At 45.7% G+C, this 16,562-nt stretch overlaps 1 protein-coding gene across 4 annotated transcripts in view; it reads left to right on the top strand.

The window, feature by feature from the left end:
- The window catches only part of EFCAB2 (EF-hand calcium binding domain 2), a 109,224-nt gene extending 94,214 nt beyond the window's left edge, over window positions 1-15,010 (top strand). For 3 of the 4 annotated variants that reach the window (XM_045983282.1, XM_045983284.1, XM_045983283.1), the window contains exons 4-7: window positions 9,415-9,494; window positions 10,105-10,147; window positions 10,251-10,317; window positions 14,231-15,010. In XM_045983282.1, the coding sequence (XP_045839238.1) occupies window positions 9,415-9,494; window positions 10,105-10,147; window positions 10,251-10,317; window positions 14,231-14,346 (306 nt within the window). In that variant the 3' untranslated portion in view covers window positions 14,347-15,010. The remainder of the gene's footprint in view (window positions 1-9,414; window positions 9,495-10,104; window positions 10,148-10,250; window positions 10,318-14,230) is intronic. The other variant, XR_006815637.1, reaches the window with a different exon arrangement.
- Window positions 15,011-16,562: the final 1,552 nt, after the last annotated feature.

The following is a 16,562-nucleotide window of genomic DNA, read 5'->3' as shown; positions in this document are numbered from 1 at the left end:
GATACTAGGTAAGATCTCTGATTCTGGCCACTCCGTTTGACAGTACAACCCTTTGTGGGTTTTTTTGTTTTTTTGTTTTTTTTTTAATTAAATTTATTTATTTTTCAGCGTAACAGTATTCATTGTTTTTGCACAATACCCAGTGCTCCATGCAAAACGTGCCCTCCCCATTACCCACCACCTGTTCCCCCAACCTCCCACCCCTGACCCTTCAAAACTCTCAGGTTGTTTTTCAGAGTCTATAGTCTCTTATGGTTCGCCTCCCCTTCCAATTTTTTTTTTTTATAAACATATAATGTATTTTTATCCCCAGGGGTACAGGTCTGTGAATCGCCAGGTTTACACACTTCACAGCACTCACGATAGCACACACCCTCCCCAATGTCCATAACCCCCTCCCCCTCTCCCAACCCCACCTCCCCCCAGCAATCCCCAGTTTGTTTTGTGAGATTAAGAGTCGACCCTTTGTGTTTTGTCTGTAGTGTCCAATATAATCTATAATTACCGATTTACTTCTGTCTTAAAACTCACTTCTATCATAAACTTCTTGAAGGCTTGGAGTTTACGCTTTGTACACAGCACTGAGAACAAAGCCTGACATATTGGGGTTCAAGGGCCTGCTCTACCATTTCCTGTGGGCCCGAGCAGTATTCTGGTTACAATTACGCTTCTTACACTGTCTCTTCTTGCTCTCACAAAAACTAGTATCAGAATAGTGGAAAGTTTGGGTTTGCAAAACACCGCAGACATAAATGAGAGAAGAGTTTTACAGTAAGTCTGATTCATGCGCTCAAAACTCCCAAGTTTCCAGTAAGCAAAAGTAATTAAAAACTTGTGAGCTGGTAATCATTCATTCATCAAATAATTATCAAGCATTTACCATGTGCCAGGTACCAGGCATTAAGAGACACAGGGAAACTGAAAAAAAAGCAACAACAAAAAACCCATCCTAATTTGGTTCAAGATAGTTTCAAACACTTCAAAATTATGAACATCAAAAATTTAAATACATAGGCATTTAAATATTTGGGATTGCGTTAGTCCTGTTCATTCAGCAGAATGAAGAAACTCACCCACAAATGAACGTCCAGTTGCATTTTCTGTGGTCAGTGATTTAATGGTAAATGAATGGTGGTGAGAAGCCTCTTATGTGGTCAGTACTGCCTGGTAGCCGGCCAAAACAACGTAATAGTTCTACCGAGTCATTACAACTTGGATGAAAAATGTCAGACCACACCAGACATAACCACAGGCCCCAAAGGTCCCAAATCACAGTTTCTCCGTATTTTTAATTGGTTAAGTAGTCTCAGAGATTTTGTCTTTGAAACGCCAGAAAGAACGGCCTAATTAGTAGAGCAACATCGGCATTACCCACATGCTTTGTCCATCTGTCCGAACTGTAACTGCGTCATCCTGGTTCCAGAGGAGCCCTGAGATGTCACAGCATCCAGAACCCAACTGTGCCAAGCTTCTTGGAAGACTGGGACAGTGTGGGGCTGATTACGTTCTGATATTGAAGTAGCTGGGGATGCAACGTATTGTTGTCTGTTATTTTTCCTAAGTACCCGGCATTGGAGAAGGTGGGAGGAGGGAGTAGGTCTGTTCTAATTTGTGCTAATGTTCGATGCTGTTAAAGAATTGTAGACCGATCGGGGCGCCTGGGTGGCTCAGTCAGTTAGGTGGCCGACTCTTGATTTAGGTTCAGGTGGTGATCTCGGGGTCCTGGGATTGGGCTCTGCGCTCAGCAGGGAGTCTGCTTGTCCCTCTCCCTCTGCTCCTTTTCTCTCACTCAAAATCTTTTAAAAAAATAAAGAAAGGGGTGCATGGGTGGCTCAGTGGGTTAAGCCGCTGCCTTCGGCTCAGGTCATGATCTCAGGGTCCTGGGATCGAGTCCCGCATCAGGCTCTCTGCTCAGCAGGGAGCCTGCTTCCCTCTCTCTCTCTCTGCCGGCCTCTCTATCTACTTGTGATCTCTCTCTGTCAAATAAATAAAATCTTAAAAAAAAATTTAAAAATAAAAAAGAAAGAAAGAAGCACTGTCGATCAAGAGGTACTTTGGAGATTGATACTAGCCATGACTTCCGAATGCAAATAGGTAAATGGGGGGAGGGGTGTTGAGGGGATTGTGTTGTAGAAGGAAAATATCTATAATTAGAAGAAAACCACTAAGTGGTGCTGAAGCGGCGATCAGGAGCAGGAAACAAAACCCAGGGAAATCTGTAAAAGTAGCTTTCCCTCTCTTACATAAATATATAGTACTTATGAATAAATGTATTTCATAATTTTATGTAAAATAGCCATAACAGGAGACTAATACAAGTTTTTATTTCAAATTTTTATGATAATAAGGTAATATATATAGGAATTTTTTAAAGAAATAGAAATCCTTTCCAATAATGTGTCACTGTAATGTGATCATTGTAATATTTTAGTGCACTTCCTTCCATATTCTTTTCCTGTGCATGTTTTCAACGTGACCATAATCTTATAGTGCAGTTAGTTTAGCGGGAAGCTCTTGACTTCTCCCCCCACAAGAGGATAAAATCGGGAAATTAATGGCTTGATCGCCACCGATTCCCCCATAGCTTCAAGGTATAGAAACTCACATTCGGCGGGGACATTATCAGTGGTCTGGTTTAGCCATCTGTTGATTCTTAGCATCTCTGACTGTCCAGCCAAGAGATGATTCAAACTTTTTTGGGTATTTACATTGATAAGGGACTTCTAAGAAACCTGAAAGAAGTCAGACATCTTCATTTTTTTACAACAGCCTCTGGAATGTTTGTAGTAAATAAATTTTCTAAGGTAGGTGACTTTTTAAATTTCCCATTTGGGGGCACCCGGGTGGCTCCATCGGTTAGGCGTTGGACTCTTGATTTAGGCTCAGGTCATGATCTTAGGGTCCTGAGATCGAGCCCCCGTCTGGCTCTGCACTGGGTCTGGAGTCTGCTTAAGATTCTCTCTCCCTTGGGGCGCCTGGGTGGCTCAGTGGGTTAAGCCGCTGCCTTCGGCTCAGGTCATGATCTCAGGGTCCTGGGATCGAGCCCCGCATCGGGCTCTCTGCTCAGCAGGGAGCCTGCTTCCTCCTCTCTCTCTCTCTGCCTGCCTCTCTGTCTACTTGCAATCTCTCTCTGTCAAATAAATAAATAAAATCTTTAAAAAAAAAAAAAAAGATTCTCTCTCCCTTGCCCTCTGCCTGTCCTTGCTCATGCGCGCGCTCTCTCTCTCTCTCTCGGAAACAAAAACAAAAACAAAATTCTTCAATTGTAAAGGTAATTTTTTTTGGGCAAATGCCAATGAACTTTTGTTATTTTATTCCATCCAAGATGGAGAAATAGTTTCTAAATTGTCCTGTTTTCATTTTGAAACATGACTTAGCCAAAATTTGAATGTGTTATTTAGAGTCTAACTTGAAATATCTCATGGCTTTTTTTTTTTTTTAACTGCAAATAGGTAAAAAATGCTATGTCTATCTTATTTGGTGACCTGGAACTAGTTGAAATGTAGGTGCTTTATAAACCATCTTAACTACTGATATTATCTGGTGTTTGTGAAGCATGAAATAGTTCAGTCTCTTGACTGAGGGTTGTGTCACTGGGGAGAAATGAATTTTCACTGTGTGTTTTATTGCATCTACTCAGTGACTTCGGCATTAAAATAAATAATGCTTTAATGAGAAAAGGGATGGCCTGATGATCTCCCTGTGAGATTGGAGATAAAGAACTCTGTGCCATGGTCCCATCAAAACACTTGACCCAATCACGGACAAGGTGGGCACTTCACCTTCCTGTGCCCGACTTCCTGCAGAAGCCAAAACAGATTAAGAAAATGGACTTTTGCCAAAGTGGACTGAGAAACAATACTTGCCTCAGGCTTTGAGTCTTAGATAAATGTTGATATTTTGAGAAATCCCACACCGTGTGCATTTACTAAGCCACTTTCATGCCAGGAAGCGGGGAGGGGGGGAGGGGTGAGAGACTGGGGGGTCTGGGGCCGAGGCTACTTGCCAATTATTACCTCCTTGGCAGCACCTTATCCCTCCTGGTGGCTAACCAGATCATAACTTACTTTGCCTTGCTCCTGTTGGCGGTAACCAGATCTATTGGTTTAGCTTGGTTTTGTCTTCTGAAGAGGAGGGATATGTTTGGTGGCTGGCTGATACGACCTCCCTACCCCCATCAGTCAGTCCAAAGAGGCACCATGGGAGACGGCGGAGGGGGAGGGCATGCCCTGTCCTCTAGGCCGGGGCGGAGCCAGGCACAAGGTGTTAGATCTGTCCGGAAATGGAGTACATTTTCCTCACGCGCCACGTGGCATTTGCGGACAGATGGCAGGACCAGACTTCTGTATGAGCAAGTTAGGGTCACTGGGTGAGTCAGGGAGGTTGTGTTGGAGATTTGAGCCCCAGAGATTGATTCTTTTAGTTGGAGGCGTGATAGAGATAGAGAACCAGACGTGTGTGCACTGCTGCTAGAAAGCATCATAACCGTAGCAAGAGACTCGCGGTTCACGGGACCTCATGTCACGTCTCACGTGAACTTCACAGCAGCTGTGGCGCATAGACCTGCTGCTCTCCCTGTTACAGAGGAGGACGGGAGGGGGGGTGGGGGGGGCGGGTTAGTCAAACCGTTCTTTGTCTCCCATGGTGTCTGTATTGTGGTATTTTTCCACGAGAAAGCCAATGCCTTTTTTTTTTTTTTTTTTTTTAACTCCCCAATACAGAGGAGAAGTGGGTTTTCCCAGGGCTTTGCTCGAGTGGAGAAATGGCCATGAATTCCCAGGCTTTTCCATCATGTCCGCTACTACATGGGGGTCTTTCTTGAGTTCATTTCATTATAAGTCTGTTAATTGAGTTTTTTCTCAGAGAAAGCGGGTCTGAGCTGCATTCTTTTCTGTGTATCAGCTCTTGCAAAATCAGTTCTGAATTTCCAGTATCTGCTTTGTTAATCTCCAGTTGGTGAGTGTAGGGATATAAGCTTGATAGCGATTCAGAGTCTTTGGGTTACAATGAGTCATGCATGCTTAAATATATATGTGTGCGTATTTATGTACATACATGTATGTGTGCGCCTCTGTGTGTATGCGTGTGTGTATGTTTGGTTGGGCTGCTGTAATGGAGTACCACGAACAGTAGCTTGAACAATAGGAATTTATTAACTGACATTTCTGTAGGTTAGAAGTACAGAGTTAAGACATGGGCGGGGTTGGTTCCTTCTGGTGTCTGTGAGGGAAGGATCTGTTCCAGGCCTTTCTCCATGACTTGTAGACAGCTGTCTTCATGCTCACATGGCTTTCTCCCTGCGTGCATGTCTGTGTTCAAATTCCCCCCTTTTTATAAGGATGCCAGTCACATTGGATTTGGGCCCACCCTACTGACCTCATATTAACTTGATCACGTCTGTAAATTCCCTCTCTTCAAATAAGTCACATTCTGAGGTACTGGGGGTTGGGACACCAATATATGAATTTGGGGAGGACACACTCAACCCATAACTCACTCTCTCTCCTATATCTATGTATATATCCCCCTTCACACACACACACACACACACACACACACACACACACACACACGCGTGCGCGCGCATGCGCACGCGAATATAGTTCGATATGTGCTATATTTCTATTAAATCTTAATGACATTTTAATATGTGGGCCTAATAATCATAGAGCCATTGTTGCATAACATTTCTGGAAAGTAGTGTTTTGTCCAGTCTTACTATGGCCTCATAAAGTTGACTAATTTGTCTGCAGCAGAAATAATGGAATCATATCTTATCCTTCCCTGTCTCCAGTCTTGTTTCCAGATGCTCAGAATCTTGTCTCCTTGTGATTATAGAGGAATTACCATATTTTAAAAATGAATTTTTAAAACAAGATTTTATTTATTTGTCAAAGAGAGAAGAGAGCACAAGCAGGGGGAGCAGCAGGCAGAGGGAGAGCCCGACACAGGACTCGATCCCAGGACTCTGAGATTGTGACCTGGACCAAAGCCAGATGCTTAACCATGTGTCCCTAAAAGTGACTTTTAGAAAAACAAATGGAATCCAGATAGAGCGTGGAGTTTAGTAGATTCTAATGTATTTATATCACTTCGTTAATTGTGACAACAAACAATAAAGTTGTACCAGAGTGATCTCAGGGTTAACGACAGGAAAACTGGGTAGGCGGTATGATGGGAACTCTGCACTGTCTTTGCAACTTTTCTTTTCTTTCTTTCCTTTTTTTTTTTTTTACAACTTTTCTAAATCTAAATCTGAATCTGAAACTATTCTAAAATAAAATGGTTATTAAAAAAAGATTTTATGGGGCGCCTGGGTGGCTCAGTGGGTTAAGCCGCTGCCTTCGGCTCAGGTCATGATCTCAGGGTCCTGGGATCGAGTCCCACATCGGGCTCTCTGCTCTCTACTTGGCAGGAGCCTGCTTCCCTTACTCTTTCTTTCTGCCTGCCTCTCTGCCTACTTGTGATCTCTCTCTCTCTCGCTGTCAAATAAATAAAATCTTTAAAAAAAAAAAAAAAAAAAAAAAGATTTTATTTATGAGAGAGAGAGAAAGCACAGGTGGGGCAGGGAGGCGGGAGGGGGGGAGCAGACCCCCCACTGAGCAGGACGCCCCACTTCACCGGATCCCAGGACTCTGGGATCATGAGCTGAATGAAGGCAGATGCTTAACCTGCTGAGCCGCCCAGGCCCCCCAAAAGGTTAAATACTAAAACACCTTTTATGATATAAAATATTTTCACGTATATATTAAACAGGTTATTAACATGGTCATATAGCTTTATTGTTTTTATGCCATTGCATATCTTTTCATACAGAGGAAGGGATTAGATGTGGCCTCTAGAGGACAGTGTTGGGTCGTAGAAAGATTTTCACAATCTGCCTGAGATGAAGATGGATTTACTTATTTTTCTTCTTCCTTCGTAACCACAAGCCCTCTGTTGATTCATTATTCCTCTTTGACTTTCAAAAAAAGTCAAAGAGAATGTACACCTCCTCGGCTATCCTGATCAGCTGGAGATCTGCTTTCACTTGCTGTTTTTGTGCCGTTCAGGCTCTTCACAAATAGACGGGGCCAGAATGCTTGCCATTTTCACCCCCGCCTTCAGAGCACTGGGGGCTCGTAGAAGTCCTGTGGGAGCCCGGGGACCATTACGGGGCACACACACGACGTGCTGCGAATTCTCGCATGGTGGAGAGAGTGCTAGAGAGGTGACTTCCCTTTGGAAACACTACAGACCGTTTGTAGATGGATGCAGATGCTCATAAAACACAGGGGGGTTTTGATTTCTCAAGGTCAAGACTGTTTGCTCTGCAGTGATTTGTTGGGGGTGGGGGGTGGGGGTAGAGAAGGAAACAAACCATTCGCCTAGCTTCCGAAGCACGTTTCTGGAGTCATCAGCATAGAAACTCCCCATTTTAATTTTAAAATTATCCCTCAACAATGAAATCTGTTACACCGAAAAGAAATTAAATAAAAATAAAAATTATCCCTCCAAAGGTCATCTCATGGGATTGACATTTTATTTTTAAGAGACTCCAGGGGTAGGTAGGTTACAGAGTGTGACTCAAGCACATCAGGGCCAGATGAACATTAATTTGCAAAATCTTGCCTTGTACATAGAGGCAGCTGAGACAATTGTTCGAGGATTAATGGGCTCAGAGATTGTGGAGGACCATTCCGTCATTCGATGGATGACAATTTCTCTCCGTAGTGGAGTCTGAGGTCTCCCCTTATGCTAGGTGAGAACATCCAATATAAACACTGAAAAAGATTCATTTGGACAACAGCATGTTCCATTTAGCGGCAAGTTACAGATTTCTTATTTTTTTCTCAAAGAAAAAAATCTGCTGAAAGGTCCACCATTAAATTGGGATAGATGAGCCTTTTAATAGAAACTTTGAAAGGGAGTGGAAATCTACGGCTCCTTGTAAATAGCCTGACATGAACGTTCAGATCAATAGTGTTTTATTCAGCCACACCGTCAAAGCTGAACCAATGGGCAGGAGTCTCTCCTCCTCATCTAATAGTGCTTGGTACCAAAATTTCTTTCTCAGGTCTAGTGTTCTCTTATTTAGTGGTAGTATGACAAAGTTCCCTTAACTGTGTAGGCATTTAGTAATTATCACAGTGATTTGATAGGTATTTTGGTCCTTGAGATATGACTGGTTCTCTAACCTCGTTCCCCTCCCCTCTTTTAAAAGATTTTATTTATTTATTTGGGGGAGAGAGAGAGAGTGAGAGAGAGCATGAGAGGGGAGAGGGTTAGAGGGAGAAGCAGACTCGCCATGGAGCTGGGAGTCTGATGTGGGACTTGATCCCAGGACTCTGGGATTATGACCTGAGCCGAAGGCAGCTGCCCAACCAACTGAGCCACCCGGGCGCCCTCAACCAGGTCCTTTATCCCGTGTTCCTTATCACAGAAGAACATCACTCCATCCCATTTGTGCAAGTCAGAATCCTTGACCCCTCTCTTCTTTCTCGTCCTTGCCCAGTATAGATACAGCACCAGGTTCTATTGCCTTTTCTTTTTTAAGGTTTGTAATTTTATTTTTAGAGAGAGAGAGCGAGAGAGCATGCGCACATGACCGGGTGGAGGGGCAGGGGGAAAGGGAGAGAGAGCAAATCCCTGACAGACTCCCCGTTGAGCGAGGAGCCCCACACGGGGCCCAATCTCATGATGCTGAAATCATGACCTGAGCTGAAGCCAGGAGTCAGATGCTTAACAGACTGAGCCACCCAGGTGCCCTTGGGTCCGATTGCTTTTACTTCTTAAATATTTCTTGAAACCGTCCACTTCTTCCTCACGGCCACTGCTCTAATCCAAGCTCCCTCACACAGCTGCCGAGCCCACCGCAGAAGCCACCTCGCCCACAAACAGTGTGATCTTTTGCACGCACATCTACCAGACCTTCAGGGACCTTCCCATGCTCTTAGGATATCAGCCAAAGTCACTTTCATGGACCATAAGACCCTGCAGGGTCTGGTGTCTGTCTCTCCCTCCAGCCTCATCTGGAAATAGTCTGCTCCTGGCTCGCTATGCACCCCCAGCCTCCTGGCCTCCAAGGGCGCTCAGTTTCCTCTACCTGGGTTCTCGAACCTGCTGGCTTCTACGCACACTTTGTAAATCAGCTCCAGTGTGATTTCCTCATGAGTGCCTTTCCTGATCTGGCCTAGAACTTTCCTTTGCTCTACACTCTGAGAGACCAGGTACTGTCGCTTCCCTGCGTTTATCATTAGACACTCAGCTCTGTTGTTTTTTGGTTAATCTGTGTCTCTACGACCAAATAAAAACTATGAGCAGAGACCATGCCCCAAAATGCTCATTATCAAATCCCTAGCACTTGGCTTAGGGAAAAGGCGTTGCTCAGTACGCTCGAAGTAATCAGTAGCTATTTTTTTACTGAGTGTTTAGGTAGAGGAAGAAGAACCCACCGGATACATTCGATTTGAGAAATTTCTTCCAGTGATGACCGAAGTACTGCTGGAAAGAAGGTAAGAAGGTACATGTAATTGTGATTAGAATTATGTTAATTTCAAAACACTTGGCGTTTTCACTCTGTGTATTATACTCAGCCAAATATTTATCCTGGGATCGCTTCCCTCTGACTTTTCGCTATACTTCTGAACTGCCAGGTGAAGTGTGCTTAGAAATATCAACCACGTTTGTATTAATATAATAAGCAAAGTGTGATCACAGAGCAAAAAGGCCACACAAGGCACAAATCAACAACGTATTTATTATCTTCTATTGTGAGCTCTCAGTGAGAATTCACCCTAATTCTTTTTCTAAGGAACGTGTAGTGTTAGCTTACCACAGTTGATTTATTGTAGAAACTTTGTTTCTAAATATTTTCATAATGATGAGAAAGGCTAACAGATATCTTCACATAGGCCAGTAAATTTGAACTCAGTATCTTCTGTGGGTGTGGAGTGCTTTCAACTTCCAGAAATTTCTTCAACTTCTAGAAATCCAAACATGTTTCAGTGAGGGAAGTATTATTATCCTTGCATATCAGTAGGCTTTATTTCATTTTATGTGATCATTTGTTGTGTAGAGACTGAGCTAAATACTGTGGCATTTCTCCTTTTACTGCATGATTAGATACAGACCCATTCCAGAAGATACCCTTCTCCGAGCGTTTGAGGTGTGTAAGCTCCAGATTTTATGTATATTTATATGAGAAATTTATCCTGTAGAATATATTCACCAAGCAAAAAATAGAATATCTACCCTTTCTTTTCTCTTAGGTGTTAGATCCGTCTAAACGTGGATTTCTGACGAAGGAAGAGCTGATCAAGTGTATGACTGAAGAAGGTACGAGGGGGTTATTATGTATTTTATAATTATGACTTATTTAAGTGATTAATAATTTAACAACAATTATGGAAAAATTGTAGGAACACTTTTAAATCAATCATTCAGGTTCAAAGAGTTATTTACTGTTCCTATTATTTTGGTATTGGAGTGGTTTCTGTTTTGTGGGGTAAGTGGACAAAGGGTAGGTTAAAGAAAGATTGATTTTTGCCTTATAGGATTTTACAATGCATATAGATTCTGCTGCAAATTGAAGTCCCTCCATTCAGTTAGAGTATTTTTCAGAATAAAAGCTATACCACTTGCAATCCATGAGCTGTCAATCAGTAGAAATCAATGCCTGTTACTAGCTTGAAGATTTGAATTGGATTATATAAAAATGCCTTTTTGAAGAGCTTTTCAGTTGATGAACTTACAGATAATACAGCCTCCATTGAATGGAATCCACACAAAAACTTACAGCTTTTTCTGCTGGTTTTGACCTTGACCTATGCGCACCCACACTTCGCCGCCATGGGCTCACCCGTCAGTGCCGCCAAGTCTCCTGCAGGCGCTCGCTCTCTGCTTCCGCTGATGGGTTTGTTTTCCCTGAATGTCAGTGGCCTAATGGGCGTCCTCTTGAAACCGTGCCCCTCTTGGTCACCTCCCCAGTCTCCCATCCTCTGTTCAGTTCATCGGTTTCCAGATCGAGCCCCGCGTGATTCAGAGTTGCGATCGCTTGGGGCGGAATCAAAAGCGCAGCTAATTGTGAGGAGGAGACAAATGCCGCTGCCGCCTGTGTCGCTGGCCGACCGCGTCGGCCTGACCCACCGCGATGCGGGGCTACCGACAGCGAGGGCAAGAGTGACATGGCCGTCACAGCTGCCACCAAGCTCTGGAATGCTGTAACAAATGTCTTAGGGGCTCACTCTGATGGGAGGGGAATGGCTTTCAAAGCACCAACCTCTTAATCCTAAAGCTTAATTAAGGGGAGTGAATCCTGGATTCTATGAGGCAATGAATTTAGTCAAAATGGCCAGAAAGAGTTCGTTGTCATTAATATGGTGACCTGCTGTGTGGAGGTGAGGGGCACTAAGGTGAGAGGGCCTCAAAGCTCCATTTCCCCAGGATATTAGCCTGGGGGAAAGAAAGGTGACGTGAGGCAATCCACAGCATAAGACAGTGGATTCTCGGGATGGTCGGCTTCATGTGGGCGAGTTACCGGGAGCAGGGCTGAAGTCTTACCCGTTCCAGCGCCTGCCCAATCAGTCTCAACAAGTCTGTGTTGAATGAACGAATGAATGAATGATGCGCAGATGAACGAAGAAGGTGTGAAGGGGCCGATGGAGAGAGATGCCCTCGATCACACGGTGTGAACGATAGCGGGGAGCCGGGGGGAGTGTGACACTGTGGTATCCTGGAGTCTGAGGGGAGAGGACCCAGAGGTCTCGCTGGCAGCCAGCAGAAGACGAATCTGCGGACGTGCGTGGGCTGGGCCCTGGGGTTGGAAGTCACCATGTGGGCACCGCAGAAGCCTTGTAGGGTGCTGGGCCCATGGGCCTCACGGTGCAGGAGGGGGTGTTGGACAGAAAGAAGCGAGAGCTACAGCAGGACCGTGTGCAGCAGGACCCGTGGGTCTCGGTGAGTCACAGGGTGTGGGGGACAGAGGTGGGCGCCGGGGCGGGAGTGACGGGTCTTTGACCTTGGTGACGGGATCGAGGTGATGCTGCTGACTGACACGGAGAAATCGGGAGCGGGCTGCCGTGGACACAACGTGACTTTTCACCAAATCCACACATTATTAGTCAGGTTGGGATGATGCATTCTGAATGCCCAGGACGTCACGTGGCGAATGTGGCAAACCACGTGGACTCAGATGCCTACAAGGTGTCCAGGAGTGTGTGTGGGTGGGACTGTCCGGGCGTGTGTGTGGGTGGGACTGTCCGGGCGTGTGTGTGGGTGGGACTGTCCGGGCGTGTGTGTGGGTCGGACTGTCCGGGCGTGTGTGTGGGTCAGACTGTATTTAGGAGCAGGGAAAGTCTCAAAAAAAAATTTTTTTTTAAACAAACCCACATTGCCACCCACGTGCCATGCACCGTTCTAAGTGATATTTCAATAATAACATTTCTCATGCTCATCACAAGCACATTCAATAGGCACGGTTATTAACACCTCAGAGAGAGTCGAAGTGACTTGCCCAGCTTTTGAACCCAGGCAGTCCGCCTCCCAGGACTGTGCTCTTCGTCATTAAGCTAGTCTGCGTCCAACCTTAATCAAATGCTGCGTATCTCCTTCCTTGACAAGGAAGCGGCATGGCTGCATTCTGGATTTTGCTGTGAGCAAGGCCTTGTTCTGAGCAGTCAAGTGTGGTCCTTGAGGTCATGGACCTTGAGCTGGACGGCGACGTCCAGATCCCAGCTCTGCCTCTCACTGGCGGGGGGGAAGCACCCTCGCATCTGTGTGCTGGGGTCCTCTACTCCTTCCTCTTTTTCTTTTTAAGATTTATTTATTTATTTGAGAAAGAGAGCAGCGGCGGGGGTGCGGGAGCTTGGGGAGAGGGAGAAGCAGACTCCCCACCGAGCAGGAAGCCCGATGCGGGTCTTCTGTGGGACTCAACTCTCATGTCTCTGAGATCTTGACCCGAGCTGAAATCAGGAGTCAGATGCTTAACAGTCTGAGCCTCCCAGGTGCCCCCGGTGTCCTCTTCTGTAAGTGGGGTAGCAGTTCTTTCTTCTAATGAGGTGGCTGGGCGGCTAACTTAGTGAACGTATCTGAAGCACGTAGGGCAGTATCTGGAACACAGCAGTTCTCAAGAAATGCTTGTTACTTGCATACTTTTAGGGACTTCCGTGGTGCCCATCAGAATTCATTGGCAGTGGATTTAGCTGGGTCTAAGAGAGATTCAGAATTGTCTCCATAGGCTCTGCAGGCATTCTTTTCTTAGGGTGTAAGGACAGTTTCAAGGACTTGACACCCTCCCCTGGTTTGATCATCTGTTATCGTTGTCATCACGAGCCCCATGTGAATAATTTCTGTGGTCCGAGCCGACTTCCAGCCTAGAAAGGATTGTTCATAGGGGCAGGTGACAAGCTCAGAAGGTGAGCGATCTGCAGACCTTGGTAACTCACCTGCTCAGAGAAGACTCTTTAGGGGGGAAAGCGGCGATTTGGATGTTTCTCTATTTTTGCTTAATATCAGGACACAATTCTTTCTTATGTACTCGGCGACATTTCCACCGTTCCTCCTGAGTTTGCTTCTCATCTTGGTGAAACCGATGTCCGAGATGATCTGCAGCTGCTCTCTGAATCCAGCGAAAGCCACAGATTTTCTTTGCCGCTTCTGGTTCTGTTTGACAGCAACACTGGGCCAAAGCTGTAACAAAGAGGGCCCTTTAGACACGGTGGACAAATGGCATCTGTCCCTGGGCTCAACTGGCGTCATGAAGTGGCCAGATCTGGTTAGGCGGTATTCAGAGATACGGTGGTTGCAGTTCGAGCCTCCGCTCTTCAGCAATTTTGCATCGAGACTGTGTGGTCCCATCCTCACACCCTTGCGAACATAATGATTAGACACCCTAGAAAACTGGGACTTTGGGTGAATTCTTAGGCAATCCCAATAGCCTTAATTTAAAGAAATAGCCTTTTTCAGGATGTCTGAATGTTCTCCTTCTGGGTTAGCTCAAGTGATGGATTTCATAGGTTGCTTGAGCTACGACATCCACAAGGTAAATAAGTCCCAAATCTGCCAGGGGCACAGCAGCACGCTCTTGGAATCTCTGGACTGGGTTGACATGCTGACCCCAGGGCCCCAGGAGGGGAGCCACCAACCCAGCGGGGACCTGGGCAACTGCAGGGCAATGAAGTTGGCTGATGGAAGGAGAAAGAAAATGATCAGAAGATTGTCAGTGATGAAACTCTCTTCTTGTCCTTCCCAGGTGAGCCTTTTTCTCAGGAAGAAATGGAAGAAATGCTGTCTGCTGCCATTGACCCAGAATCGAATTCCATTCATTACAAGGACTACATAGCCATGATGGTGGTGGACGACAGCTAGGTACCCTGGAGGCTCACTGAAAGGACAACTGTAGAGATGGCCTGTCCTCGTTAATTTCATATCTTATAATTAATGCCCGGTGACAACTATTTTGTGACACTTTGGATTGTAAAGATGAACACAAATTTATTTGGTATGTCTAGCCTTATGGAATGACCAATGGCTAATTATTTTAAAGCTTATTCTTAAAAACATTTTAACATTATCTGTGGATTGTTGTGGATTTTCTACAATAAAACCCCAGTGACCTTCAAATTCATTATGCTGATAAAATGAAGAACGACCAGAATGACCCCAGGTGGGGCACAGAAAGATCTTGGGAGGGGACAGAGTGAGCACAAAGTGAGGGCCAGTATCAGTGTGCTGAAACAAGCACAAACAACGAACCTTCAGCATCTGGATGGGAGGGGGCGGTTGAAAGGAATATTAATAATTAACCCCTTGTGAGTGTCGATTACAAACCTCATCTGAAATGTTAGTAACTGAGTGTGACAGTGTAAGTGTGCTGATCCAGTGTGTTACCATTTGCAGAGCAGCTAACGGAGTTGAGGTCATTGACTCTAGAGACAAGAAGACTGAATGGAAATTGACAACGTAAGGGAGTGGCCGTACTCTTCTGGTCTTTCGAATTCTTAGCTATTCTCATCAACTTTAAATTGAAAAATAAAGAACAACAAAAAAGAATTCTTAGCTGTTGAGAATAATTGCCATGAGAATATTGTTCTGAATACTGAATAAGAATATTGAGAAATTGTGTGGTACGCATGAGCAACAGCAGTGAGAAAAGCAGAATGAAGCCTGAGCGCAAGGAATCACGATGGAGAAAGACCCAGGGACTCAAAGGCAGAGGGGAAAATAAGGAGAAGGAAAATGAATAATCTTCCATAACCTGTGTATTCTGTCATGCGTACACGGCGATCCCTATTTGAAGATGCTTCCCGCCAACATTTGATGTTGCTTATGATGCTTCCTTCTAGGCATGCAGAATGGGGGCTGCTACTGGAGAGATAATCTGTCACTGTTTGTTTCTTGGTTCATGAAACATTTCCCGAGTATCATTAGGTACTGAGTTAGGAACTGGAGCTGTGAGGGGGATTCTAACTCATTGAGGTCACAGTTCAGTGAGGGGGATCTGCAAGTCAGTCAGCAACCACATTTCAGGTTAGGGCACAGTCATGGTGCTGTGGAAGTGCAAAAGAGGGGCAGCTCACTCGGCCTGGGGGGTGAGTTTCTGGCGAGAAAACCGTCTATTGGGCAGAAAGGACCTCCCAGATCAGCAACACTGACAGAGGCGAGTAGTTCACTAAGCTGGTGATGGGACACAGGGGGTTCCCACGGGGAGCAGCAAGTACAGACACCCCAGGGTGTCATGAAACAGGGAGCACTCTGGGAATTGAAGGTAATGCAGACTTGGGGAACACGACAAGAGATGAAACTGGGGTGGTAGACAGGAGCGGTACCATTGAGGAGATTGGGTTGGTCATACCGTTGGGTTTTCTTGTTAGAATCTGGACTTTCTCTGAAGATCCCAGAGAAAGATGCTTTGCAAATCGTATGGAAAATGATCTCGAAGAGTCGAGACCAGAAGCAGGGAGACCAGGTGGTAAGGGAGCTGGTTGGTGGAAGAGGGTAGGTTGGGAAGAGTCCAGCAGGCGGCCAGGGAGTGGACGATAGAGCCATGCATTTAGCAAAGAAATCAAGAAGCAGGTCAAGGTTGGTGAGGAGTTTGGCGGTGGACATCCTGGGATCAGGGAGCCAGTGAGGTGCCCAGGGGAGACAGCCGATCGGTTGGAGTAGTGGGAGGAAGACCTGGCACGAGAGATGGGTTTTGGAAGTCCCAACATGTGAGTAGTAGTTGAGGGGAAAAGTAGTAGAAGAGTGGTGCCGGGAAAAGAAGAGTGTCAGCTGCCCGGGGGGACATCAGCATCATCAGCGTTTAAGGGCACGCAGGGGAGGAGGAGCCCACGAGGGGCAAGGAGGAGAGGATCCCAAGGAGAAGACAAGGGCCGTAGAGAGGGCAGGTAAACTGAAGACAGAAAATGTCCACCAGTTGGGGCAACCGAGTTCACTGGTGGTCTCTGAGGAGCTGGTTTGGTGAGTGACAGGGTGAAGGGTGCCGTGGCTGGAGGGCCCGAAAGCTGCGGGAACGTGAGCTCGAGGACGGGGCTGGAGAGAGCTGGCAAGGCGGAGGGGCTATCTGCAGGAGAGCGGACCCC

This window comes from Meles meles, chromosome 17 (genome assembly GCF_922984935.1).
Source record: "Meles meles chromosome 17, mMelMel3.1 paternal haplotype, whole genome shotgun sequence".
In the NCBI taxonomy this organism is placed as follows: Eukaryota; Metazoa; Chordata; class Mammalia; order Carnivora; family Mustelidae; genus Meles; species Meles meles.
Note: the sequence above shows the minus strand (reverse complement) of the source record. Positions and strands in the feature narration are given on the sequence as shown.